Source organism: Microtus pennsylvanicus, chromosome 6, assembly GCF_037038515.1.
Source record: "Microtus pennsylvanicus isolate mMicPen1 chromosome 6, mMicPen1.hap1, whole genome shotgun sequence".
NCBI lineage: Eukaryota > Metazoa > Chordata > Mammalia > Rodentia > Cricetidae > Microtus > Microtus pennsylvanicus.
Genome location: NC_134584.1, coordinates 4488899 through 4515765, shown reverse-complemented (window position 1 = coordinate 4515765; position 26867 = coordinate 4488899). Strand labels below are relative to the sequence as shown.

The following is a 26867-nucleotide window of genomic DNA, read 5'->3' as shown; positions in this document are numbered from 1 at the left end:
AGAACTGTGCAGCCATGGGAATGGCATTAGGACCCCCCAAATTAAGTAGGGTTATTTTTGTGACCCAGGACGTATCCTGCTCCCTGGCATTCACCATGGCATTATCCATACCCGAGCATCCGGGCAGTAGAACAGGAGGTTCTGACACACAAGACAACATGCACAGACCTAGGAGACCCTCTCAGAGACCAGCTGACACTCCACTGTCGTAGACCGGGCTGTGCTGGCTCACATGGCGAAGGCGGATGCCAGAGCTGTGGCCTCTAGGCAGTGCCAAAGCCAGCTGGGGATGAATGGGACTGCCTGCCTTCAGAACTTGTCTTGGTAGTAGGCAGGAGCAGAGTGTCTGTGAGCCCTGGTCTGAGCCCTGGAGAGACAGAGCAGTCCTAGAGGTTTAAAGGATCAAGGACCCTACATATGTCCGAATTTGCTAGGAAAAGTAAGTTAAGAGACCTTGATGTGTGAACAGAGTACATGGCCAGCTCAGGGCAGCAGAACCCCAGATCACATTGAGAAAGAGCACATGACTAGAACCCAGAGTCAAAAGGTTTATCCTGAAAGTGATGGGGTGCCTGCTGAGAAAGGGGCTTCTTGGCAACACCTTTGTTGTTCCCTTGGTGGTTTTTATTTGGGAATGTACAAGATATCAGGATGTTCAGTTCTAAGAACACACAGCAACTTCAGCCTTCACTTAACACAACCAAGGCCTTTTTGTTTCCCTGACAATAGCCGTCCTTTCCTGTCGCCAGGTACCACCAACCCCCACGGAGACACCGTCCTGGTACCAGGCGCAGAGTAGACTAAATATCACATTGCAGTTTTACTTGTGGATGGTTATGGAATCCCTGCGTCAACCCTGGCCAAGTTACTGCACCTCAGCAGACCCACCATCCTCAATTACATTTGCAGACACTAGTGACCACATCCACAGTGGCTAACTGTTGGAGAACAAGCAATCAGGGGTGGATGAGGGAGGCAGTCTCACTATGTATAGTCCAGGGTGGTCTTGAATTGTAGGCCTCCCACACCTATCTAAGCCAGCTGACTTTTGTTTGGGCTTCTTCCATTTTGTTTACAAATGCTTTCCCATCTCTATAAGCTTCATACATGTAGCATACCTTCATACATGTAGCATAGCCTCATATATGTAGCCCAGCCTTGTACATGTAGCACTGCCACGGAGAACCCTGCTATCTAAGGCTTGGTCCCTCAGCTGGATGGAGTGGTATTGACTCCTCTGCTTAACATTCTCATAGTAGTGGGTGCTCGGCCCCTACCTTGAGTTTATTGGGACTTCTACCTGCCCTGAATTTCTAAAACACAACGTTCTGACTTGCTTGGCAGGATCTCCCCACTTGTAGGTGTTCAGCTGAACCATGGCCCAAGGTGTCATTAGGGATATCCTGTGTGATGTCTCTCGGCCTGAATGCTGCATTCTGAGTAGCCAGCTGGGTGGCCATGATGATTCCTGCTCAGTCCCTCTGCTGCATGTGAGTGATGGAGCCGTACATGTGTACCATCTCCACATCCATGACGTAAGGGTGGCACACGCTAGTCTTTTGGTATTCAGGAGCATGTGTGTGATTTCTACCTGTGAAGTGACCAGCAGCTGCCTTCTGAGGGCTGATAATCCCCAGGTCTCCTATGTATGTGAGACAGCTCACGGGAGACATCACACTCAGATCTCCAGGAGTTCCATAGAATTTAGTGTTTAAGGAGAGAGGATAAAGTGTTGCTTCTCAGCAGTCTGCATAAGCTGTGGCCATGGTGGAAATGGTGCCAGTGTTCCTGTTAGCATGAGCTGAATTCTGGGTTTAGGGCTCTGATTTTCCTTAGACCAGTCCAAATATATATCTTAGAAGAATTACTATGGAGTTGTGAAAATCAACCAACATTAGCCAAGATGGTTCTACAGCACTCAGCCTTCATAACACGTACCTGTCATCTTCACCAGTAGCTACAAGGTATAGACTGACCACAGCGCTCAGAAAAGTCTGTTTTAATACAAGGTATGGCATGTTACAGAATGCACTATTTCATATATGCTAAGAAGGCATAATGCCACCTGTACAAACTCACGAGAGGTAAAAATTGCCTTTACAGGATCCTTTTCTGGTGGAGTCAAAAGACCATGGCTTGTTAAGGTTCCCACACCCTTGCAGCCCTCGTAGAAGGGACACTTAGGTGTCAATTGGCTATGGCACAAGAATGAGCACAGCCTAGGTGGGGGCCTCCTGTGTGGTAGCTGATCCTTCTCAACCTGTCTGTGTCTTCTCTGCATCCACCTGGGATGCTGGAAGCTCTGGAGACCAAGCCTCGTGCTGCCCGCTGACCCTGCCCCTCCGCTCACTCATGCCCCCTCCACATCTGCTGATACCCTGACCTCTTTGCTTTCTTTGCTTGACATGTGTGAAACTAAGGATGTGGTGCACTGAAGAACCACTTGGCAAGCCCAGCCTGCGGACTTTATAATGAATAAACCCCACAGAACGCTTCCATCTCCATTGACTCCTGGCCTTGTTCCAGGAACAATGCAGGGCACCCAAAGGTCAAAGGATACGAAGAGTATCTAGGTGCAGTCTCTCGAACATCCCAGGACCACGGTGTGCAGCAAAAGTAAGAGCTGATGATTTTCTGTCCTCACGTGTGGGTTGTCTGAATCACACAGGAGCACTTGTTACTGGGAGTCATCAGCTGCATCAAATGTGCTGGTATCCAAATGGCATGGAGAAAGGAAGGCTCTGTCCATGAATATCCAAGCCTGGTGCCATCTCGACATCTGCAGCTGGGTGTTGGGCCAGGGAATGCTGTACTCTTCTGGGCACATGCCAGCACCTGCTCTATGTCCCTGAGGGCATGTGGGCAGAGTACTGGTTTGGGTGCTAGGATGGGTGGAAGTGGTGGTGGTGATGGTGGTGGTGGTGTTCATGGTGATGGTGGTGTTCATGCCTCTGGATCACAGGCACCATGTAGCCCTCAGGCCCCAGCATAGGAGGCAGGTCCCGAACCGCTTCATGCTCCACCATGGTCGGCTGGCCATGTCCCTTGAGTGGCGAGTGGCCTTCTCTGCCCTTCTGCCGATACCGCTTGTGACCATAGGGCTGTGGTGGGGGCTGTGGTGGAGGCTGTGGAAGGTGGTGGCCATCCTGAGCACCCTGGGGCAGTGGGACAGCCTGCAGGCAATAGCTGAGCGTTTTCCCTGGCTTGCTGCTGCCTGTTGCCCCAAGAGGTTTTCCTGGACCCTTGGGTGACCTGAGGAACTGCTTCTCCTGCCCCTTGAGCCGGGGTTGTGCAGACAGGGCCCGGACAGCAGACTCATTAGTTGGTACGACATGGTCAGCCAGGACCTGGGACCTGCGGTGGTGTACAGCGTGGGCATCTGACTCCTGTGATCGGGACCTGCTTGGAATGTGTGTGGCCCTGCCGTGATGATCTTGCCTGGCCTGCTCAGGTGGTGACCCTGGGGACAAGACACAGTGGTGGCCCAGAGTAAGGCTTGGGACACATGTCATACCTGCACTGTGGGTTTGCAACAGAAGGACCTGCTGACTGGGTGACCAGATGCCCCAAGCTCAGTACCAGATCTATCTTACATTCCAGATGGGAGCCAGCCCCACATTAAGGACCCTGGCAACTTGCTTCCCTGTTCAGCTGGCCCTTTATCCCTGTTGTGGGTCCTATTAGTAGAGATTCTCCACTGGCATAGTCAGGGCTCTGTCTAGGACATGAGGGGACATCAGAAAGTTGTGTCCTATTAAGGGACACTCCAGTGAAGGACCAGAATTAATTCATTAATATGTCCCCCTTCCCTCTCTCCATAACACACCCAGAGGGAAGGAGGAGGAAGAGAGGAGAGAGAAAACAGACTTCCAGAATAACCTGGTTGCAGCTTCATGAAATACTTGACCCTTAAGGTTGGCCCTGCGCAGTGCCCTCAGTACAGGGGGGCTACTTGTGGTCAAACTCCCCAGTAAACTCTTTGGATCCCCGTCTACTTCTTCAGATGCCCTTATCAGAGGACTGAAGCTCTAGAACTAAGCACACAGAGCCAGCCCCTCCCAGGTGAGGATCAGCTTCAACCAGCGACCTCAAGCCCAGGTTATCTGGAACAGATTGGAGGGACTTATCAGAGAATCTGTCACAAGTGGACCCCAGAAATGCTTAGTGGGAATGGGTGCTAGTGGGAGACTTGCCAGGCTGCAGCTCATGAATCTAAAGGCTACAGAATCCACAGCATCAGAAAGGAACATTGAGTAGAGCAGTACAAGTGTCTGCAGTACTGGCTGTCCGCTTCTTCTACACAAGCTGGCAATCCTGGAAAACTCCATTTTCCCTAAGCCAAGGCATGCCTCATATACACACCTGGATGTTTGACCACCTTGCTTTCCAGGTTCCTGCCAGTGCTGGAGGGTGTGAGTTCACATCTACGCAAAGGATGATGGGATGCCCAGGCGGGGTGTGGACACCTGAGACCCGGCACCATTGGAATTCCAGAGCCTACCCCTGCCTGCCTGCATCTCTAGGGAGGAATCTACACCAAGAGGGCAGATCTGAGGTGGGGTCCTCTAGTACCTACCAGGACCAAACTTAGATGTGTAGTTCTCGATGCCTGCAAGGTCCAGGTAGTGGTTCCTGCGCTCTGTGTTCTCATCCACACAGTAGGGTACTCGTACAGAGCAGGGCTGGGAATCAGCATTGGGCTTCCTGTGTGGAGCAGAGAGGACAGGCCTGAGCTACAGACTGAAAGGAGTGCCTGCGGAAGTGGACGGTTGTCTAGGAGGTGAAGTGGGGACTTGGACTAGCACCCACTGTCTAAAGAAGGCAGAAGGGAAGCCGTTGGGTTATATATGTTGTCCAGAGAATTAAGGTTCACAGCTCATTACGGCAGCCTACCAGGACCCAGGATCCCACCCCAGGTCACCTCACTGGGGCCACAATGGCCCCTGCTTGCTTCCTTTTGCATAGCATGATCCTCAACCTCACCCAGGTACATCACCCTTCCAGCACACAGGGCCTACCTATTTCCCCACACTTCCTGGCAGGAACTCGGGGAGGCCTGCAGGATGCAACCACCTGACCCCACACTTCACCTGCTGTGGGTAGACAGCCTTCTATCCGCTGCGCGGGGGTCCTCTGTGAGCTCACTCTCTGTTCTGCCACGAATGGACTCCCGGTCTGAAAGAAAGGTGTTACATTCCTGCCTCACAGTGCATCCATTTGCTCATGCCCTACGTATCTGCTGATCCTTGCTTTGACTCAGACATTCTTCTGCCTGTCCTTCACCCACTCATTCTCCATGTCGTATGAATCCATCCATCCACTCATTCTGTTTTATTGTCATATTTTATGACACGCAGTCACGCCATCACCAATGCTGGCCTTGAAGTTTAACCCTGCTGCACCCTGAGTGCTTGGGATGGAGGTCTACACTACTCTGCCCTTTGTTAATGAATTACTTTTCTTGCTCATCCATCCACTCATTGAGCACACAGTTTTGTCCACTGCCAGGTACCAGGTCCTGCTTGGGACATTGTGGAAACAAAATTTTTGAGTTAAAGCAGATAGGGGACTTGAACAATGCAGGGGTCAGTGGTGAAGAGGTAAGTGCTACGGGGAAGAGCAAGTATGAAGCATAAATCAGGTGGTTGTAGGAGTGGCCCACCCTGTACAGGCCTGTCTGAGGGGCAGTGCGCATAGAGAAGGTGACATCTGAACAGGAAGGCTCGTGGCATAGACCCCTCACCTTGGCCAGTAGGACATTCCTTCCTCTTGCTGGAGGGCTCAGGACTGACAGTAAGCTTCACTCGCAGGGTCTTGCTGCTGCCCGAGGAATGATTGACAGAGGCATCAACAACCTCATAGATGGTGTGCATCAGGCTGGACATGTCCTGGGACCAACATGACAGATTTCAAGAGACCTTTACCAAGCATGTATTCACCACCTAGCTACAGCAGGCACCTTGGGTCTACTTACTCCCCATCAGAGACTGCCTTACCTTATGCCCAGAATTGCCCCAGGATGTCATGCCTTGCTTAAAGGTAGCCCTGCTGTCTTTGAAGCCATATCTTTTACATTCCAAAATTAGATACACAAGCAGGTAAGCTTTCCAGCATCAATGTCACATGCAGATGCTTCCTCTGCCCTCCTGGACACAGCTCAATGGAGCAGGGACACTCCAAGAACTCAGGCTGCCCTGTGAAGGGTTGTTCACCCAGGCTTGGCCTAGGGACATCACAGCTATAGAGAAAGGCCATACTGGACTTGATGAGATGTGTAGACTTCCAAAGAAAAGAGACAGATACCAGCTATCAGAGGATATGAAAGTTGGTCCCCTATCTGCCTCCCCTTCTATCTCAGGAAAGTCCTAGTCTTTTCCTCCTTCCAAGACTCATTCTGTCTGTCCATCTGACAACTCAGACATCTGTCTGTCTACTGAACCAGACTGGTTCCACATCTCAAGAGGCCACACCCCTGACCTGAGCCCCCCATCCTATGGGTGGTTTGACACACACGGGCACATTACCTCTCTGGTGACTTTCCCACTGTTGTCAAAGTCGTACAGTGTGAATGTCCACTCCTGGCGGTTGTCTTCTTCCACAGAGACATCACACTGGAGGGCCTGTAGGTGGTATGCAGGGATAGGAGACAAGGAAGCCAGCTGTGAGTCTTCCTAGTTTCCAGCCAGGACAAAGAAGCTGAAGGGCAATTGGTTTGCAACCCTCAATCCCTGTCCTTGACCAGCTCCACCCCCACCCCAGTGATGTACTAACTCTATGCCTCATGACTCCGTTTCTCCCCTGTGATATCTGTCCCTGTGCATGCAAATACTCAGGATCACTTTGAGTAAGAGGAATTAGAACCAAGTGTTCTTGCTTCCTTGCCTGTGGGGTAGGAGATCCCGCTGTTATTCCCTGTCCAGTAGTGCTGGATGACATTACATATGGAGACCCATCTGCCCAGCATGGCCAGGTCCACAGCAATACCATGCAGCCCACCAGAGCGGCACATTTTAGTCCTGCTTTAAGGTCTCAGGGAGGCTACGGAGACCACAGGGCTGGAATGTCCATGGTCCCCATTTAGGCCACCACTATTCATCCTGGCCCCTAGAGACCCCTCCTATAGATGTTCAGGGGAGAGGACTTACATCAATGTTCAAGTGCTTCTTGTTGACTCTTAACGGGCCCTCATGGGTGGCTGCCTTCTCCCCATCGTCCACGCTGAAGAGCTGCCCCTGGCCCTCATGGCCCTCAGACTTCTCAGGGGGCAGCACAACTGAGGGAACAAGAGGAGGTAAGGCAGGGGCTTGTCCCGTGTGAGTAGCATGAGGACAGGGGAAATGGGTTGACTATGTCCGCTCTCTTCTGTTCTACCAGGCCCTGAGCTAAGGATGCTCCTGTAGAATAGGAAAGTAGAAAGTAGAGAGAGGCCTCACCTGGGTTGGCCTCAACCTGGTAAGCCCTTGCTGCACATGTATCCCATAGTGAGCAATCTGTCTCCTCTAGGCTAACACTGTACAGATGAGGTAGGAGAAGGACCTTCAAGATCGTAAGAGTGATCTCCAATCCAGAGTCCTCACCAGACTTCTCCCCATTCTCATGGTCATTTTCCAACACCTTCAATTCGGAACCCACTTATAAGGACACATGGGCTATCTGATGGCCAAGCGGTCTTGTCTCCCCTGACTCCCTGAATGCTGGGTTCCCATCATCCCTGGGTCTCAAGCTGTTTGTTCAGGAGAGAGGCCCAGGGCCATCAGTCAGGTGTCTGTCCAGGTTTGAGCTAAGAGAACACAGGGCTTGACTTTTAGCAGGCAGACCTGGGAGCCCCTTGGGCTTCAGCTGCTGTCTGAAGGTGGTCTGTGGGCTGGTCCTTTGCACCTACTAGCAGACTGGACGAACTTACCACATTTCTGTGTGGGGTGACTCTACCAAAGATGCACACATGATAGTGACTCAGATGGGGTTCATATGACCATGAGGCTCAGCAGAGGAAGACAAGTCACAAGTGGCATGTTTAGGACTTCTCTGCCACTCCACACTGTATTAACTAATCATGTTAGGTCAGAATTCAAGAGTGCCATCCCATGAAGCCCAGCCTCCCTGTTCAGTCCTAGAACTACAAACACTAAGTGAACAAGTGTGTGGGGATACTGTGGTTCAACATTTTGCTGCTTCCACTGATTGATCTGAGCTACCTGCCTGGTAGAGTAAGAACCAACTGATCCTGGCTCTTGTATGCCAGTATTGAGGGTTCTGTGGTGTGAGCCCTAAGGTCAGGGTGAAGTCTGGAGCATTTGCTGTAGCTGGACTCACCTTCTAGAGAGCCTGTGTCCTCCCAGAAAGGCCCCTCCTTGGGATCCCCATTGGGCAGCTCCTGCAAAAGAACAGGGCAACATGACCATGAGGCTCAGAGTCAAGGAAGACAACAGATTGGTGATGGAGGAAGGTCATTGGTTAAATTAAAAGAAACTGCTAGGCCCATTCGATAGGCCCACCCTTAGGTGGGTGGAGTAAACAGAACAGAACGCTGGAAGAGGAAGTGAGGTCAGACTCCACAGCTCTCCTCCCAGGCAGACACACGCGATGAAGCTCTGAACTAGAATCTTCCCGGTAAGACCGGTGCTCACAGATTGTTAGAGATGGGTTGATTGGGATATCAGAATTAGCCAGTAAGGGCTAGAGCTAAGGGCCAAGCAGTGATTAAATGAATACAGTGTCTGTGTAATTATTTTGGGTAAAGCTAGCCGGGCAGGCGGCTGGGGTGTTGGGAACGCAGCCCCGCCGCCCATATTGATACAGATTGGAGCTCTTGAGGCTGAGACCTGAATAGACGCCAGCATCAGACCTGGAGAGGCCTCTCAATCTGTAGGTCCCCATACACCTTCCCAGCTTCATACAACAGAACACACAAGGACCATGTGCTGGAGCCTTTTCCAGAACTGAGCCTCACTGTCTGCGAGCAAAGCCCACTGTCCAAAGTGAGAACTTGGGACCTCCCTGTAGCTCAGCCCTAACACAGCCAACTCCCAAATATAAGGCTTGAGACCAAGAAACCCTACCTGGCATTAAAGCTGCCCCTATGGTACCCATGGAATCAACTCAGGATGGCATTCACTGGAGCTGCAGAGGGGCCGCTGTCTCCTCCAGTCCTGGACTGAGGAGCAAGGTTGGCTGCCAAGAAACTCCCTTGGCCCACAGCTGATCTCAAGACCAGTTATGGAAAAATGGGAAGGACTTCAAACACATCCAGGCAATGTTTAAGCCAAGAAAACTCTGCAGAACAAAAAGCTGACATGGTTCTTGTAAATAATCCACAGAAGCAAAGGCTACAAGAAAGGAAATATAAAATGTTCCATGGAAGCCATCTGTAATCAAAGGGCCCTTCGTGGTGGGGGAACTCGCAGCCCCCAGCCCTGCTCTCAGGGCCCCCAGGAGCATTTCCCACCAGTTTCCTGGCATTTATGTTTGACTCTAGGTGGCTTCAAAGCTTTGAGAGGCCTCAAGTAGATGGGAAGCTGAGCTAAGACCCATCCAATCGGCCAGATGACAGTGTCCCTAGGGGTAACATGGGCCAAAGGATGCTTTTGGTTTGTAGCTGGAGGCAGAAGAAAGAAAGACAAGGTTCCCCAATTTTATATCTCATCCAGAAAACTGAGTATTTCAGGTACAGTTTTGCACATTCTACTCTGTCAGTGACCACAGGAACCAAGAAATACCTCTCACCCTATTCCTCACTGTGGCAAATGTGGGGTGCCTGGCAGGCTGCCTAGCACCACCTTGTGGGTTCTGCAGGACACAGGTCTCAAACTCTGGCAGAGCATATGCAAAAACCTGATGCCTTGTGATGGAGTGGGGAGAGCATTCTGCCTCTAGCAGCAAACGACAATAGCTATGAAAAGGCCCAAGCCTGAGTAAACAGGCTGACTGTGGTGCAGAATGTGTGGAAGAGGAATACCAGAAACGCTCAGGTGCGAGGGACAGAAACGGGAGAACAGCTGTATTCTGGGTACCAGCTATGAGAGGTTGGTGAGGACAAACCCAATGTTGGGCTCCTGAACCCCAGAGTGCAGCAGGGGAAAGAGGGAGGAGCTCCTCCCTAGGTTTTTTTGGCTGTGCAACTGATTTTGGGAAGCACAGCATTTGAGGAGCCCTCATTTCAGGAGATCAAAATGGTCAAGGGTGAATGACTAGGACCAGGAAGTAGAGGAGACCCTGCTCATATCTGCATCTGATAAATACCTCAACCGTCTCTCTGGACCTCCCAGTTCATGGGAACCATTAGGGAGAGGCTCCCTATATAGCTTGTTCTTAGGATGTCATTTAGGGGATTACACTGGAGATCGTCTTAATGGGAAAACCTCATAATTATTAAAAAGTCCCCTTTCTAGCTGTGTGTGGTAGCATTCACCCATAATCCCACCACTTGGGAGACAGAGGCAGAGGTTCTCTGAGTTTGAGGCCAGCATGCCCTACTTAGCAAGTCTCAGGACAGCCGGGAGTACACAGTAAGACCCCTTCTTAAAAAGGTGTAGGCGTCCTCATTCATTCACTGACCAAATAGCCACAGACTCAAGGCTCAGAAGATCTTATTTTACTGAAGTGCAAGGAGTTTTACAGTGCACAGTGCCGTGTCCTTCTGAGACTGAAGACCCAAGCCTAGAGGGACAAGGGCCAGTTCACCCCAGGTGACATAAGATGAAATCATAGCAACTTGTAAAGCTTTAGTTCCAGCTCCCTGTGAGGCAGAGAATCTAAGGACATGGACCTCCCAGACTCAGCTTTATCCTGGACGGATCCAGGGTCCTGTGACAGCAAATCCCGGGGTTGTATATTACTGCCGGTAAAATGCAGTTATGCAGGGAAACCCAAGCTGGCTGATGCCAGGGAGAGGGTTGGAGACTTGAGTTACCGTTAAATGACGGGGGCAAGGGCAGGTGGGACAGACACCAAGATGGGCATCTCCTGATCACCTGCACCTGCCTCCAGGATGGGCCTATAAAGTGGTACAAGTGAGATCAGAGAGGATCCCCAAGATTCTCAGTCCCTTCCCCCATGGAACTCCAGGGCTATTCGCTCTTGGTCACAGCTTGAACCCTTCAACTGATAAATCTCATCTCACTGAGAAATAGGTGGGTACAACACCCCAAGATAGAGATACAGCTGAAGGCTAGAGCCTAGGGTTGCTAGTCTCTGATTTACTCTAACAGCATACCATTCTTTATCCTGAGTGCCAGGCTGTGGAGCTTTGCACGGACTTTAAAAGCACTGATAGATGGAGAAACAAGGAGACTGAATTCAGAGAGAGCTGGGATGGGTCTAGTGGAAGACAGCTTGTGTGGGATGCACCGCTCTAGGTACAAAGCCCAGCACAGCAAGGAAAGAAGAAAAAAGATCCTACACAAATTCTAGGCTGGTCTCCCGGGACATTCCTGAGGCTACAATAAATAGGACAGGGCTGCTATAATTGACCAAGGCCACACCATGTGGGCAGGGCCACTGCAGCAGACTGTCAGCATACACCAAACCCCAGAACAGAGGATTTTAAGCACTAGCCCAGGGGTGGCTGCAGAGGCCCTGGATCAAAGAAGAAAATGAATGTTTGTGGGGTAATTCTGGCCTCTGCCTGGTGATTTAAGTCAAATCTGTCTTGCCTACATAGAAATGCCCTTTAATCTGAGCTGCTTAGTTAAATAGAAGAGCCAAGGGCTTTAATTACATCATATAAAACCTGTGCCAGGCCACTGGCCAGAAATGGAGCCCCCTCCCCAATACAGCCAAGTCAGAGGCAGACAATACCTACCCCTGTTGTGACGGAGTCTGGGGACCTGAGAGTGACATTCTCATTCACTTCGGTTCCTCTACCAGACCTTCTTTGCTTTGGCCTCTGAAGCCATTCCTCTCAGGTCCAGCGTTACATCTCTTTAAACTCTAGTTGCTAGACACCGATGTCTGGCCCTGTCCAGGTCAGTATGGACCCCAGATGCCTGATGAAACTTCAGTTTAGCATTCTGCACATCTCTGCAGTGTCTGACCCAGAGGCACCTGCTGGCTGCCCTTAAAACATCACCATCTTATGCTCCAGTCTCTGATGGGTGCTCTCCTAGCCAATGGGGACCAGTGAGGTGATGGTGGGGCCCATGCCACAGTGGGAACATGGCCCATAAATAAGGTGGAAAGCATCTATGTTGTGTTCGGGATTAACTTGCCCTGCTGGCTACATTCATTAATAGTCCACATCCTACAAACACCCATTTATTCACACCCAAAATGAGGGGCTCACAGTTCTCCACAACCCTGCCTTGTTCCATCATCCCAATTCAGGAGGTAAGAGGCCCCGGGCTGGTTCAGGTCACAAGTCTACAAACATTCCCTAAAATTGCCGCTTGGTGGCAGCAGCGAGTGGGGGAAGTTTTCAAACAAACCCAGAGTCCTAGTTCCCTAAGTCAGCACACAGCAGAATCAGAGATGGTGGCGCACAAAAAAAAGAGGGTCATGGTCCTGGATCATATCACCTACTAGAACCTGCAGGGCCTCAGTGTCTTCCAAATGCCCACTCAACATAGGCAGCTCTGAGAATAAGCGCAGGGCAGATGGGCCTCAGGATAATCATGTGCTAGCTCTCACTGCCTGAAGTGTCCCCCAGACTCAGACACACGAGAACATGGTCAGGCGAGTGTAACTGTCAGTCACCAGTCACCTGACTGACTCTTCGGGGTATACCACTGGGCTGCTGGAGGCCCACAAACAGACCAGAGACTGGCACCAAGAGATAAAGTTCCTTTAAACCTGTCTCAGAGTTTCTAGAAACCAAGCTTCTCTCTTCTGGAAAGAGGATGATATGGAGAAGGGGCACCTGCTAGACATCTGGGCTCCCAGGGCAGCTGTGTGAAAGCCAGAAATGCTGGTGGACACATACAGGTTCTTGATGAAAGGATGGGAGTGGATTCTTTCAAAGAGGTCAGAACCCTCCTTAGGCTCCTCTATAGGATTCCTTTTTAATGGGTTGTTAAGACAGGGCCTCTGTGGGCTGGACAGTATCTAACTGCTGGCTTCCTGTCTCCACGTCCCAAGTGCTGAAATTATAGGCATGTGTCACCACACCCAGCTTCTGAGAATTTTCTTTCTCTAGAGGGCAAATATTTACTCCTGTCTAGAAAACTATCTGGGTGACTAGTCCAAGAGATAAGCCCACATCTTCCTTCCTGAAGCCAGGTCCAAGGACTTCCGCTGTCAGAAGAATCCAGGCTCAGGTAGAGGGATGGGCAGTGACGGCTCCCACAGAATCCTCTTCTCTGTCACCAAGTCCACATCTCCTTTAGGCTTGTGGAAACACTGGCTCCACCTATCACTTTCAAGGTCGATGTTGTATGCCCCCTCAAACACAGACTAGGATGAATGGCCAGACCTTGTCAAATGTCTCAGATGGGGTGAGGTTGTGGGGAGGGACACGCGAGAGACAGATACAGTCAGATAAAAAAAAAATACAGAGGCAAAACCAGGCAGGGTTGGGAAGAGAAACAAGGGAAAGGAGACAGAAGGTGAGGCCACTGTGCAGAGCTGTGCCCAGCAGGGCCTCTGTGAAGGGTGTGTGGTCTAGAACACATGGTTGCCAAGTACTAGGATGTCTGTTCATTCCAACATTAGCTCCTGACCATCAGAAAAACTACCCACATTAACCTTCTAGTTCCTGGCAGATCCCTGCAGCCATTCTACCCAGCCACAGGACTCTCCAGCAACATGACAGGCCACCAAGATGACCTTTGGGTGTAGCATTCCCACAGCATTTGGGGAAGTTTGCAGTGTCAGTCCTGGTTACTCTTAAGACTGGTGCTGGGGGTGAGCTCAGGCTAGAATCACCTGCTGGTGGGAAGACAGAGCTGTAGGACTTATGTGAGAGTCACACCATATCTGTGGGGGCAGAGGGTGGAGGGGTACATGACAGCAGCCAGTAGTATCCTCAAGTGTATGCAGCAAGCACCTGAAGGCCTGCAGGAGAGCCCAGGGAGCCAGAACACCTGGGCTCCTGCTTGGAGGCTGCTGATGCTGTGTGTGGGATTAATGTGGGCATCCCTCAGGCATCTCGAGTTCAGGGCATCACCCATGGGTCAGCCCTGAAGGACGCGACTGAAGCCAGGGCCGTCACAGTGCCAGAGCCAGCAGGGTCAAGAGGGAAATGAAGAAAGAGGCTGCAGGGGAGGTACCAGTGGAGTAAGGATTAGGGAGAAGCAGGAGACAGGAGGCGACAGAGGGGAAGGTAGGCTGTAGACACCCTTAGAGCCGGAAAGCTGTGGACCCCGGGTGATGATGGCTTTAAAAGTCCTCAAATGCAGGGACCTTGTTCCTCAAATAGGTTTCCAGGTGTGGCATCTAGCCCTAGGCTCTGAGGAACAGTGTTTTCTTAGGAAAAGGTGAGGAGGCACTCTGCCTGCCGCCAGGAGCTGGAATTTCACTTCCAGGTGCCAGCCCACTCGTCTGTCTGGAAATGCTTGGCCAGCTTTGAAGTCCGTCTCAGTGTCAGCAGCTAAACAGTTTCAGATGTGACAATCTAGTTTTATGGGCTTAATAATTCCGACACATGTGCAGTAGGGGCCCAGCAGTTCCTGGCAGTCCCCTGCAGGGGCTGAGGGCCATGAGGTCCTGAGTGCCTGAATCCAAAATAAGATGTCTAAGGACAATGATTCCAAAGCCACCACAGGAAGGGAACACAGCAAGTGCATGTTAGCGTCTTGCTTTCTTCTAAGATCTGCAGTGTGTTTTTGCTCTACACATTTTTTTAATTGGGGGGATTGGACCATTTTCATCAGGAATTTTATGATAACAAAAACCTGGAATTTATAAAAGATGGGTAGCTGGGAGAGTAATGGTTTCCTAAAACACACACTCATCCTTCACACCAGTATTTTGCCCTCCACCATTTTCTGTCCAGGCCAGAAAATACAAATATTTCCGTCATCCTCTTCCTCCTGTTCCTACCAGCGTCCTATCATTTCCATCATTTGACTAATAATAGAAAACATAGCATGGGCCACATTCCCAATACCCACTCACCCCAAAATACGCTGATCCCAAAAATGGTCCCCTAAAGGATCCACATTCACTGCAGGATTTGACCAGCCATAGTGTCCTGTGGGGAGCTGACCATCTACTGTCCACAAGCACCAAGGAGCACAGCCCATGGCTAGTTCTCAGGATATATTAGACAGGCAGAAGAGGGTGCCTGAGTCACTGGATGAACGCATCCAGTGCACCCTGGCCACTTGTAGGAGAAACTTTTGCTACGTGCGATGCTACCAGGAAGGTCATACTCAATAAGGGGTCAGCAGCTTCCTTTTAAAGTCTGGTGGCCAAGACTCTATCCCTCACTCAGAAGGATTCAGGTGACTTGTATCATGCATATTAACCCACACATGTGGGAAGCAGAGTGCTACTAGCCCCAGGCCTCAGCAAAGAAAGGAGACTCCACATCCTTCCCAGGAATCCATTGCAAACCAAGACATCCACAGAAACAGAGGGCCCACCTTGAAGCAAAGTGCTTTCTATACACACATTAAATGTATACATGCATGTGTGTATGAAGCCTGTGTATATTCATGTCTGTACTCACTACGTGAACACCCTCTTTCTCTTTCACACACTCTACCCCTTTCTCCTCTCCCCCTCACACTCTCTCCCCCTCCTCACACACACACAGTCTCTCTCTCTCTCTCTCTCTCTCACACACACACACACACACACACACACACACACACACACACACACACACACTCTCCATACACTCTCTCCCCCTCTCCCTCTTCTCCCCCCTCACACACATACACACACATACCAGGCACTCACTCTCTCCCCTCTCTCTCTCCACTCTCTCTCTCACTCTCTCACACACAGTCTCTCTCTCACTCTCTCACTCACACATACTCTCTTTCACACACTCATACACACACACTTTCTCAGACAAACACTTTCTCAGTCTCACACACACACACTCAGACTCTCTCCCCTCTCCCTCCTCTTTTCTCTCTCACACACACTTTCTCACACACACACTCTCCCCTCTCCCTCTTTTCTCTCTCTCTCTCTCTCCCTCTTCTCCCTCTCCCTCTCTCTCTCTCACACACACACACTTGCCCAGAGAATTAACTAACGTCAGCCATGTTCACTACTTCCCCCGTTTCGTCTTAGACATTGACACTGCTGTTTAGTCCTCAGTGTTCTGTGGTCACTTTGCTCTACACCCTGATGATCTTTCTTCAGTTATGCCTGAAACCACAGCCGTCTTTCAACAAGGATGGCCAGCCCTCTCTGATGGTGACCACTCACGGGCCACAGAGGTTGCTGAATCACAAAACAGAACCCAAACTCAGCTCCCTCTGCCTCTGCTTAGATGAAATGGCCTCCGCTCATTTTTAACACAGACCCCACACAGCTTCCGCCATCTAGACTGCTACTCAGGAAACCCACTGGACATCTTTGTTTCTTTTCATTCCTATTAAAGCTTTATGTTTCTCATTTCAAAGGCAGATTAATTCCAAAGCTGGAAGAGAACACGCCTGAACCCTAAGTTACTGTTTTTGTTTTACTCTGGAAGGTACTGTATGATGTGGTGTTCTTACCAGAGATAAGCAGGCTAAAAACCGGCGCCAGGCCCCTGGGGAGCTCACAACTCAGAAAAAGCAATAAATGGTGTTCATTTTTGTTAAGTGCTCTCTGTGGAAATGTACCCTCACTGGCTCGGCTGCCTGGCTGGGCTGTGGAGATCAAAGGGGGTCTCAGAGCTACGCTATCTGCCAGCAGCCTCATGAAGGCCTTAAAGGGACAAAGGCCAAACCTAGATCCTCCAAACCCGCCCTAAGGAAATTTAGTGGGGTCCCTATGACAAGCTTACTGGTCGCCTCCTAGTTAATAGTCTGTTTCAGAAATTGGTACCGGCTCCAGGCAGCTGAAGGCTGCGCAGCTGCAGGGAGAGGTGAAAGGAAGGAAGTCCAGGTTTATCCAGACACAGAAGAGCAGACAGCCTGGACACAGCAGGGGCTCCTAGGATATGAATCAGGTCCAAAGGGTCTGGCCAAGCATAGTCTGGCTGCTAGGGCTGGAGGTGGCCAGCGAGAGGTGAGAGCTCTGGCTTGGTTTCTTCATCCACCAAGGCTCTGGTCCCCTGCAGCATGGGCAGAAATATGGTAGTCACCATTCCCCTAACTGCTTCCTGAGGAGCCCCAACACACAAACAGGTGCCTGTCTTCCTGTTTTGTGCTAACCTCTGTCCTATACCCTATGCATCACAAGCGAAAGGAACCCTGAGATGAAGTGCAAAGAACCTTCTTTTCTGCTTCCCCTCCCCACAGATGAGCTGATGCCCTTTCTGTCAGGATATGAATATGCCAAGCCAGTGGCCAGTTCCTGCTGCCTTGCTATGCCTGGAAGGGATGGGGTCACCATTTCAGTGGTCTTCCCACAGACGGCATGCATGACATTTTATCCCCTAACATCATTAGATGCCATTGGTTCCTCATGCCAATCATGCCCAGCCACAACTGACACCATCAAGCTACTGCTCAAAACACAGCCAGGGGTCCAAGGATAAAGTGCTAGTAGGCTCTTTTCTCAGAGTCAACACCAGCTGAAACAAGTCTGAAGTAAAGACAGGGTTATACCACCTCCCTGTTCCATAGCCATGGAGTAGGTCCCAGAATCCCCATAAATCCAGCAGTGTGTGTGTGTGGGGGGGTGTCATTGCTCCTTTAGAGCTTCTGGTACCCTTCTAGCTGTAATGCCTGTCACAGACACTAAGTAGCCTCCTAGAGCCTCAGAAAGGTTGGTACACACATCTTTGTTTACTGCAGCTCCTAGGAGGTAGGTGTAGCTAGTTCCTTGTATATACTTCCCCTCTTCCTGGAATTTGCACTGTTTACTCCTACCTTGGGGCTTCTGCACTGGCAGGGCCCCTGTGACTCTGGACAGCCACCCTTTGTCAAGGCTAACCTCCCCTCTGATGTCCCCTCACCATCCTGTCCTGCACCCTCTGAACCATCCAGAAGCCCGTATCTCGAGCTCCTCCTTCAGCCTAGTAATGGCTGAGGTATTAATCAGGGAAGTAACCTCGGGACAGGATAGCAGCTCATGGGTGGGAGGTAGGGGTCAGAAGACTCACACAGGTTAGGTCCAGACTCCAGAACTCACTACAGTGTGATTCAGTGAACTGCCTAACTCTGCTGTGTCTTAGTTGCTTCCTTCCAAAAGAGGTCTTGGGGTAGGAACTGAGTGGTCCTAAGGATAAGCTCTGGCATGTGGGGTCTGTAGCCAGCTGAACACCCTCTCCTGATCCCTAAGACCTTTCTTCTTTGACCATTCATCTTTTCTCTTCAGATGCCCCCTGATGTGGCTTCTCTCACCTGCTTGGAATACTTTTTGCTTTTACCCCCAAACACTTCCTTACCATGTCCCCATCTCCCCTGAAGTCCACGCAGATCGGGCTGCTAGAAGGTGACCACTGCAGCCGGTATTCTGTTGACAGTGTGTTGTGCCATCTTTCTAGGCCTCATGCTGGGCCATGTCTACCCTCTGCGGCCTCATATCAGCATTTTAGACTCTGCATTCCACTCGAGCTCCACTTGGCTTCACCAGTGATGCTTGTAGCCTTCTGGAACCCACTCTTCCCTATGACACAACTGTGAGCAGCACACACACACACTTTCCAAGGAATTTGTCAAAGCAAGTGTAAGTGTGCTTCCCTTTTCCCCACTGATCTTTCTCAAAATACAATGTCATCTTCAGAATAAAAGTAGCTCTCCCCAACCCAGGAAAATGGCTCCAGGACTCCCAGCAAAGGTGAGGCTGGCCTAGAGTTGGCGCAAGCAGAAGGCAGCTCCAGCCTAGTAGGTCACTATAGGAGCCCGAGGGCTAATCCTGCCAGTCAACAAGAGAGAGCAGCAAGCTGGAGCCCCAGGGAACACCTATACAGGGAATGATAAGGACAGGCCAAGTCCAGGAACACTCTACTCATCTGGGAGACTCATGGGCTTGACATCCTGAACTGGGTGAGATATATAGGGGGCTCTGAGCACCCCCAGGAAGGCAAGAACCAGGGTTGCATAGAGCTTAGAGACCCAATTCCAGTATAGTTGAGGAGCCCAGTCAGCTATGGGAAAGGGGGACTAAGTGGACAGGGGACATTGAGCAGGGTATGGAGTCAGCAGTTTTGGGTGAGCAGTCAGGACTTCCCTACCAAGAGCACTAACAGGACAGGAAGGACAGGAGAGCACACTGACAGGGTGAGAAGGTAGTGGAAGGGTCTGGCCAGGCCATCTGTACTCTCAATCTCTCTGGGAGAACACTGGAGGGTTCTCAAGTGAGGGCTTTGTGCTAGGCCCCTGAGTTGGGAAGGAAAAGGTACCTATTTTTCCAGATTGGTTATTTCATGCAGGTTCTTCCTCAGAGGCAGAATGAGGCCAGGCTTTCACTTCAAGGAGATACAAATATCTCATTTCCCTTCAGTGTACACACCAACTCTGGAACTCCACATCACAGGTATAAAAGATGCTAGGAGGCCCTGCCAGCCCCTTCCCCCACCCACAACAATGGCTAGCAGTACCTACAATTCTGGGGACAAGCAGCAGGAAAGGCTGTTCCCAGCACACAGAACATCCTTCACAGAGCTCTAGATACCAATCCACCAGGATACCTGATGATATGTTAAAATAATCTCCATTTGAATTTATGTATTAAAATATTACATGCTTTTTAGCTTCTCTGATTTCAGGGCTCACAACTAGCTATGGTTAACTGAGAAGATTCTGCAGAACAAAAGTAAAACAAATCCTTCCTTCTGGCTGCAGGGCTTCCCTGCCATCAGTACATTCCAGCTGTGCATGGCAAACAGGATCGAACAGACCCAATTTGTTCAATGTTGGCATGAAGGGCTGCCAGCCGGATGCTGCCAAATCTCCCATCAATGCGAAGAAAGCTGATTACAGCACAGACCAGCCCGGCAGGGGGGCGCAGCCTGCTGTGAGGCAGGTTGGGGGGCACTGAGGGCTTTTGATCACTAACAGGCTTAGCTTATCTGTCAGTAGCAGCTCCAGCCAGCCAGTCAGTCTTGCCCAAGCCAGTGCTGTGTTTCCGCCCAGGATGGCCAGAGTATCTAACAGGCCACAGATGTACCTGGTGAGGTAGTCAGCACATGGGATAATTATTCTCACCTGTCATAGGCCTGGGGCAGTAGCCAGGCCATATTCTAGGCCAGGTTTCAATGTTACCCCTCCAATCTCAGTTAATAAAACAGGATAGAGCCCAAGGATCAGCCTCCAAAGGGTAGTCCAAGAGGAGCCCACAAGCTATGACCTGTGCTGGATGCTCACAGTGGACAGAGGGCATTCATGTTTGACAGCCCAATATAACCATAGAAAGTCAACGGAGCAAAGGACTGGGAAGGGGGTGGGGGCTGAGTGGATAACCTTTCCATATACCACCTCAAGTATGAGAAGCCTAATTTAAGTCACATGATCCAATGACCCTGTAGCCAGCCCAGAGCCCCATGTTTCTCCTGAAGCTATGGCCACTTGGGCCCCACCTACCTCTACTTGCTAGCATGTCTCCCAACTATTTGACAGGTCAAACACATGGACAGTGCCCCAGCGGGCACAGATAGTTCTGTGCAGCATGAGGGCTTATCCCATCCTCTTTCTCACATAACCCAGGACAGATTCTGGGGACCTGCACTACCTGGTCGCTCTCTGACCACAAAACTCACAAGACACAGAACTGATTTCTCAGAAGTGCTTGGGTTGGAGGGATAGGGGCCTCTTGGGTTCAGACCCTATCTCCTGTAAGAAGAAAAGCCCACCAGGAGGCTAAAAAGAGGAGACAGACACAGCAGTAACACTCAGCACACCCTTCCAGGCACAAGTGTCCTGACGTGCTTCCCTGTTTGTCAAGGGCTCAGGCAAGCAGAGCTCCTGTGTGGATGAGCTGAATGGATAAGGGTACGTACTGCTCAGTGCTGCCCACACTAAGAGCAACCCATAAGCACCTACAGCAGCTCCATCCAATGCCAACCTCACTCTCAGTAATACAGCATATATCCAGGGGTTACACAAACGAGCTTTCTCCATGAACAACTCTTTCCTGTGACCCACGGCTCTGTAGGACTTCTCCACCAGCCAGTCAGGAACAGCAGCCTTCATGAGCTGCTGTGGGTCAGCTTCTCCATAGTCCCCTGGGGTGACACAAGCCTGTTCTCATAACCACAGACTTTGATATAGGCAACATTCCGGGAGCTCCTCTTGCCTGTAGGAAGAACAGGTCTATGTCCTGAGTTCAGCTTTCCTAAGAGCAAGGCTTCCTAGCCACATACAGGTGGTTAGCACTGACTTCCTGGGGGACTAGCTTGGGAGAATCTCTGGATAACTTCTGCCAAGCTCCAATGTCCCATTATAGACCCTTACATTTGTCCCCTCATCTCTCCTGAGATGATGAGAAGTATGTGAAGTCAAGGCCACAGGAAACAAGCTAAGCTGAGCTTCAGAGACATGTGGAAGATGCCACAAGACATGGCCACATGGCTAAGTCACAGCATTGTGGATAGAGACAGTTTCCTGGCTCCTGACCATAGTGGAGGGGGTGGGGGAAGAGTCATGTTTTAGTTAGCTGTGGCATTTGGAGTTCCCACTGTTCACTCTGACCAGGATTTTCAATGACCTCTGTGCAGAAGACCAGTGGTCACCCTGACCTCAACTACTTGGGAGTGAGACATGGTCCTATCCTCTACTTCTTATCAAGAAACAGAAACTACAAATCCCTGCCCCCAGACTACAGAGCAAGTCAGGCTGTACCTGGTGCTGGGAAGCATCTGGATCTGGATATGTAGCCTGCACATCAAGCTCTTGACAAGCTGTAGCCCCGGGGAAGTTGTCCAGCCTGTTCCTGCACACGATGTTGGACCACAGTTCTAGGAGAGTGCCCGTGAGGCCAGGCCATTTCCCTGTATGTGGCTGGAACCATGGTTCCTAGTTATACCACCCCTACTGGCCTTACCCAGCTTACCCCAGACCCCTCCCTCCTCACCAGGGCTCCAGGTTGATCAGGACTTCTGGTCAAGAGCGTTAATCTCCCATTGACTATCTCAATGAGGAATAATTACCAGTTAATACTTCTAGGAAGCCAAAATTTTAGCTCCTCTAGCAGCTGTGATTTGAAACTGTTTTAGAAACCTAGACATCACAAGCTACCCAGATACAACCCTCAGTCCCAGCTGTCTATGAACCACCCCCGCCAGTCTAGGTGGCAGAATGCCCCACATTCTTAGATCCTTGGCCCAGGCACTTTATATGACGCTCCTCGAATGCAGAGGTGGGCACATCCACATCTGTACATATCTGCTCCCTCTGTGCCTGGCAGGGAGCACTCAAATCCCATGGGAACACGGCTCCAACGACCAATGCACACAGAAGGATTCCCCACTGTAGACATCAGGAATCTGCCCCTCCAGCCTTTGTGGCCTCACATGGTCACGGTCCCAGGGCTCCTGTCATAAGATGGCAGAGTGCTGGCCAATGAACAAAAGCAGAGCCCAAGTATGCACTTTCAGTGGCAGAGTGCATCACAGCAGCCCCAGAGCCTCCCACAAGTACCAAACTGGGTCAGACACTGAGTGCATGGCATTTGCCTACTTCTTGAGGCCTTAACCCCTGAGATGACTCCAACATTTTCTGCAACACAGGAACATCCCACTGGCCTGTGCCTCCCTTCCCTTCTCTGTTTAGCGTGGGAAGTAACTTCAGCCATGTGCCTGAAACATTATTCCAAGCTCCCTCAGGTTGGGTCTGCGGCCCAGTTTTGTCTCCCCTCTCTCAGAGGCATTTTGGACAAGGTTTCCTGGGGCCTCTGATAGATCATTCTAATCCCCTTGGGTAAGAACCACTCGTCACAGATTATGTGGAGGTCAGTGAGACACCTGCAACTTCGGAAGCAGGGAAGAGGAGGGGATTCAATGCCCTTTGACCATTTGATCTTGGGGAGCCTCAGTGCTCTTTGAAATTCTCCCAGGATTGTCCTTGGTGTTCCTGCATCAAAGTGGGCCCTGGGTCACTATGCACTTCTCTGCCAACTTCTCAAGAGTCAGACTTGGGTCCCAAAAGCCAGACTCAGGGCACAGAGAGAACGAGGGGTAACAATGATGTGCTGTGATGATTGACAGCCAGGCTACCCTCTTCCACCCTGGCACCTCCAGGGCCTCCCTTCCAGCTGTTCTGTGGGTAGTCCAGGGAAATACTGCTTCCTCTTGGGGGCTCTAAAGCTTGGCAGGTGAGGACCCCATCACCTCCCTGGAGCTCCATATCTTCCCTGCAGATGGCTTACAGTCCATGTGCCATGTTTCTATGTCGACTGGGAATAGAAAAGTATCTAGGCTGTGACAAAAACATGAGGAGTTTCCCTAGCAGAAGCAGGTAAGCTTTCAGATGAGGTGGCTCCCGGTCCAGGTCAGGGGATGGCCTGGCTACCCCTGCCATAGCAGGACCAGGAGAGCTAAAAGGTTTAGGTCCTCCAGTTGACTTCAGAGAATTCTAGATAGTTAGAAGGAATCAGAGGATAGGTGGGCAAGTTTTCCGTTCTGGTGAACCTGTAAACAAGGTGATAATGAGGGTTGAGGGTTTTTTTGTTTTGTTTTGTTCTTGTTTTGTTAACTAGAAGCCAAGGTTTGCACAGTGAATTCAGCCCTGGTCTAGAGTTCAGCCCCCAAAGGCACCATGGGGTCTCACACTGCTCACTCCTATATTTTCCAAGGTTATCTCCTTCTGAAAGGTATGATATGTCAGCACACAGAATGGTGGGATAGATGTGGGTGGAGGTAGTGAGTCACACTGTGAAATTCAAGTTTGCGCAAGATGACCACACACAGCCCTCCACAGGCTAAGCACCCTTGTCCTTTCCTCTATAACTATGGACAGCTGTAGAATGTCCACAGACAGCCATGGACACGGCTCTCATGGCCTCCTGAACTCATACAAGCAGATCCCTCAGAATCCAAGTTAAAACTCTACCACTAGAGTGAGCAGAATGCTCCTTCCTCGGGCTAATGGAAATCCGTGTTTAATTCACAACAGAAAAGAGTGACTCTTCTGCGCAATTTCCTGTCAGCTTTAGGGGGAGCTGGAGAAATTAAATATAGTCTGGTGGAACAGTGCACACATAAGGAAACTATCCTAAGCGGAGCCCCATGGATGACAACTCATCTACGCTGAGAAAAGCCACCAGCCAATGCTGCCTGAACGACAGCCCCATCAGTCCTGCCTCAAAGCCTGTGACCAAAGTAGTTCTGACGTCACACGCTTCTCTCTAAACCATCACTTGGTTATTGCTAACAAACCCGTGCCCCTCCCTTTAGATCGCCCCCAGGCAGGGAGCCACATAGGTGCTGCCACACTGCAGAGCTTCTGGAAATAGCAAGGATAGCCACTCACTCAGGGCAGGACGTGGTACCCAAGTGTCTTAGATGTACATAGATGCACAGACCACTGCAGCTCAGTAACAGAGTCAAACGCAAAAGAGCAGATGAGAACTGAGACGAGGAGATACAAGTCCCCCAAAGGTCTGTCGCAAGCCTCTGGGAGTTCGTGGTGTGGAAGTTGTGCAGTGATCAGGGCTGGTCTCTTCAAGGTACAGCTCCTGGGAGGACACTAAGTTGGGCAGAACAGTGGACACTGTAAAAAGAAGGATTTAAGAAAGGACACAGACCCAACTCTAACTGTCCCCATTGAACCTTCCAGACAGAAGACACGAGGTGAGGATAGAGTATCTCCCAGACCTGGGAAAGGGCTACTTAGTACAGCCCAAGCTGCCAGGCACCAGCACAGCAATGTGGCTTCAAGAATTCCTGAGTCCAGTGAGGGTAATGACTGGGCTAGGGCCTCAACTCCAGGTACGACCTGGCCAGGGGCCACAGCTAGATAAGGAAAACCAGGAAACACAGCATTGTTGACTGTAGATACTTAAGTCAGTCCTACTGAGACTCTGCTCTTCCCACCTTAGAAAGGCCTTATCATGAAAGAAGAACAAAGTAAAGAGGAAACAATGCAAGCCAGAACACACGCGCGAACACACACACACACACAAAATCCAAGATCGCGGCTTCACTTTAGTAATTCCACAACTACACCAGAAGCACCTGCACTCTCCAGAAAAGATGCTCTGGCCCTCAAACTCCAGAGACACACACTTCCTCGTCAGCTAAATTGTGCCCCTTTCTGAACACCACTGCTCTCAAGTGAGGATTCCAAGGGTATGCTTTCCCATGACATGAACAAGAGTCCCAGGTTCCCAGTGAGAACCAAGAAGTTCAGAGACATCAGCTGGCCACCAAGAACTCCTCAGCAAATGTAAGTGGTAATAAGATACACCTGGGCATCACCTTGGATGCCTCAAGCCTGGAATACTGATATCATAGTCCCAGCTGATCCCAATCTCTGCCTCATAGCCTCTTCACCATCTCCTCCTGACCGAGAAGTGGAGCCATCAATCCACCTCTAACTTAGAGCGTGGGGATTCCAGTACCTCCACGCTGTCCCCCTCTGAGATACTATTCCAGATGCTGGGAAGGGACGGGCTATCCTGGCTCAGGCCAGCCATCTGAGTCATAGTTTCTGTATCTCCCGGTGATAAAAAGGAACAGCTAGGGCACTTCTCCCAGTCCTGGAAGACCCTCGGTTGTGCGCGACCCCGCCCACCACCCGGTCGCTTACCTGCTTGTCCCGTGCGCGATGTTCCACGCCGCCGCTGCCTCCTGCGCGCCGTTCGGTCTCTTCCGCGCCTTTGCGGCCACTCGCATACGCGGACACCACGAAGCTGTCCCCTGTGGCCCGCCCACAGGCGCGTGGGAAACACGGCACCCACGGAGAAGGAAGGAGACCGTAAGCTCCGCGGGGTGCGCTTCTGCCAAGTCCGCCTCGAGGCGCCCACCCCGTCCCCAGAACCCCGGGACCATGCGCTCCCGCAGACCTATGGCGTGTTCCACCCGAGGGCGCGAGGCAAGGCGCGCCCCAAACTCGGAACTCTGCGCATCCGGCCCGGGGGCCGCCTCGCGCCCTGGCTGCGCCGGGGCTTACCTTCGGGGCTCTCTCTCCGCTTGCAGGCTGCTGCAGCTGCGGCGCGGCCGAAGGACGCGGGGAAGAGGGAAGGGACAGTGAGTGGCGGAGGCCCCCCGCACCCTCCTCCATCGCCACCCTCCTCTCCCGCTCTGGCCCGCACCTCACCGTGCTTGGACTGAAATTTCCCCATGTCGCCGCCGGGCCTGGACCTCCGGCCGCGCTCTCAGGTGCACGTCCGAGGTTCAGAGCCCGGGGCGGGTGGATAGTGCTCGGAGAGCGACTCGTGAAGCCTGGATCCCGGACGGGGCAGTCGGACGAGGCTTGGCCAGGCAGCGGCCGGACTCACTCTGAGAGCGCGCGCCCGCGACAGGGCTTTAACAGCAGCTCGCGCAGCGCCCCCGGCGGCCGCGGCCCAGAACGCATTGGACCCCTGTGTTTTGGGACTTTACTAGGCGGTTGGGAACCAAAGCGACTGCACTCTACCTTGTTACACATAACCAAGGAGACACACAGAGGGTACCTATGAGGATAGACAGGGCCTGCAGTGGACTCCGGGCTTCTGATTCTCTGAGGTTTCTTGCGGGAGACATCTTCCACCCCTTTCCAAATGTTGGTCTTGAGATACCAAATTAAAGAGGTTGGTGAGTGTTAGAGTCCTCCTTTGGAAGGGAGAACCCAGGAGTCATCTAGGTCTTAGAAATGCTTCTTAATTACTTTGGCTGGAGAGGGGATAGACCCAGGCTCCGCGAAGGGCGGGCAGAGATAGACCACAGGAAGGTACCTGGAAGAAAG

At 51.3% G+C, this 26867-nt stretch overlaps 1 protein-coding gene across 1 annotated transcript; it reads right to left on the bottom strand.

Annotated features, from left to right (window-relative positions):
- Positions 1-1984: 1984 nt before the first annotated feature.
- On the bottom strand, positions 1985-26424 carry Nkd2 (NKD inhibitor of Wnt signaling pathway 2). The gene is made up of 10 exons (XM_075975698.1): positions 26241-26424; positions 26094-26129; positions 25731-25840; positions 8314-8374; positions 7146-7273; positions 6525-6620; positions 5744-5888; positions 5091-5175; positions 4577-4704; positions 1985-3460 (listed from the first exon to the last, which is right to left on the bottom strand). The coding sequence occupies exons 1-10, from the start codon at positions 26263-26265 to the stop codon at positions 2883-2885; spliced, it is 1392 nt and encodes a 463-aa protein (XP_075831813.1). The 5' UTR covers positions 26266-26424; the 3' UTR covers positions 1985-2882.
- Between the last annotated feature and the right edge of the window lie 443 nt (positions 26425-26867).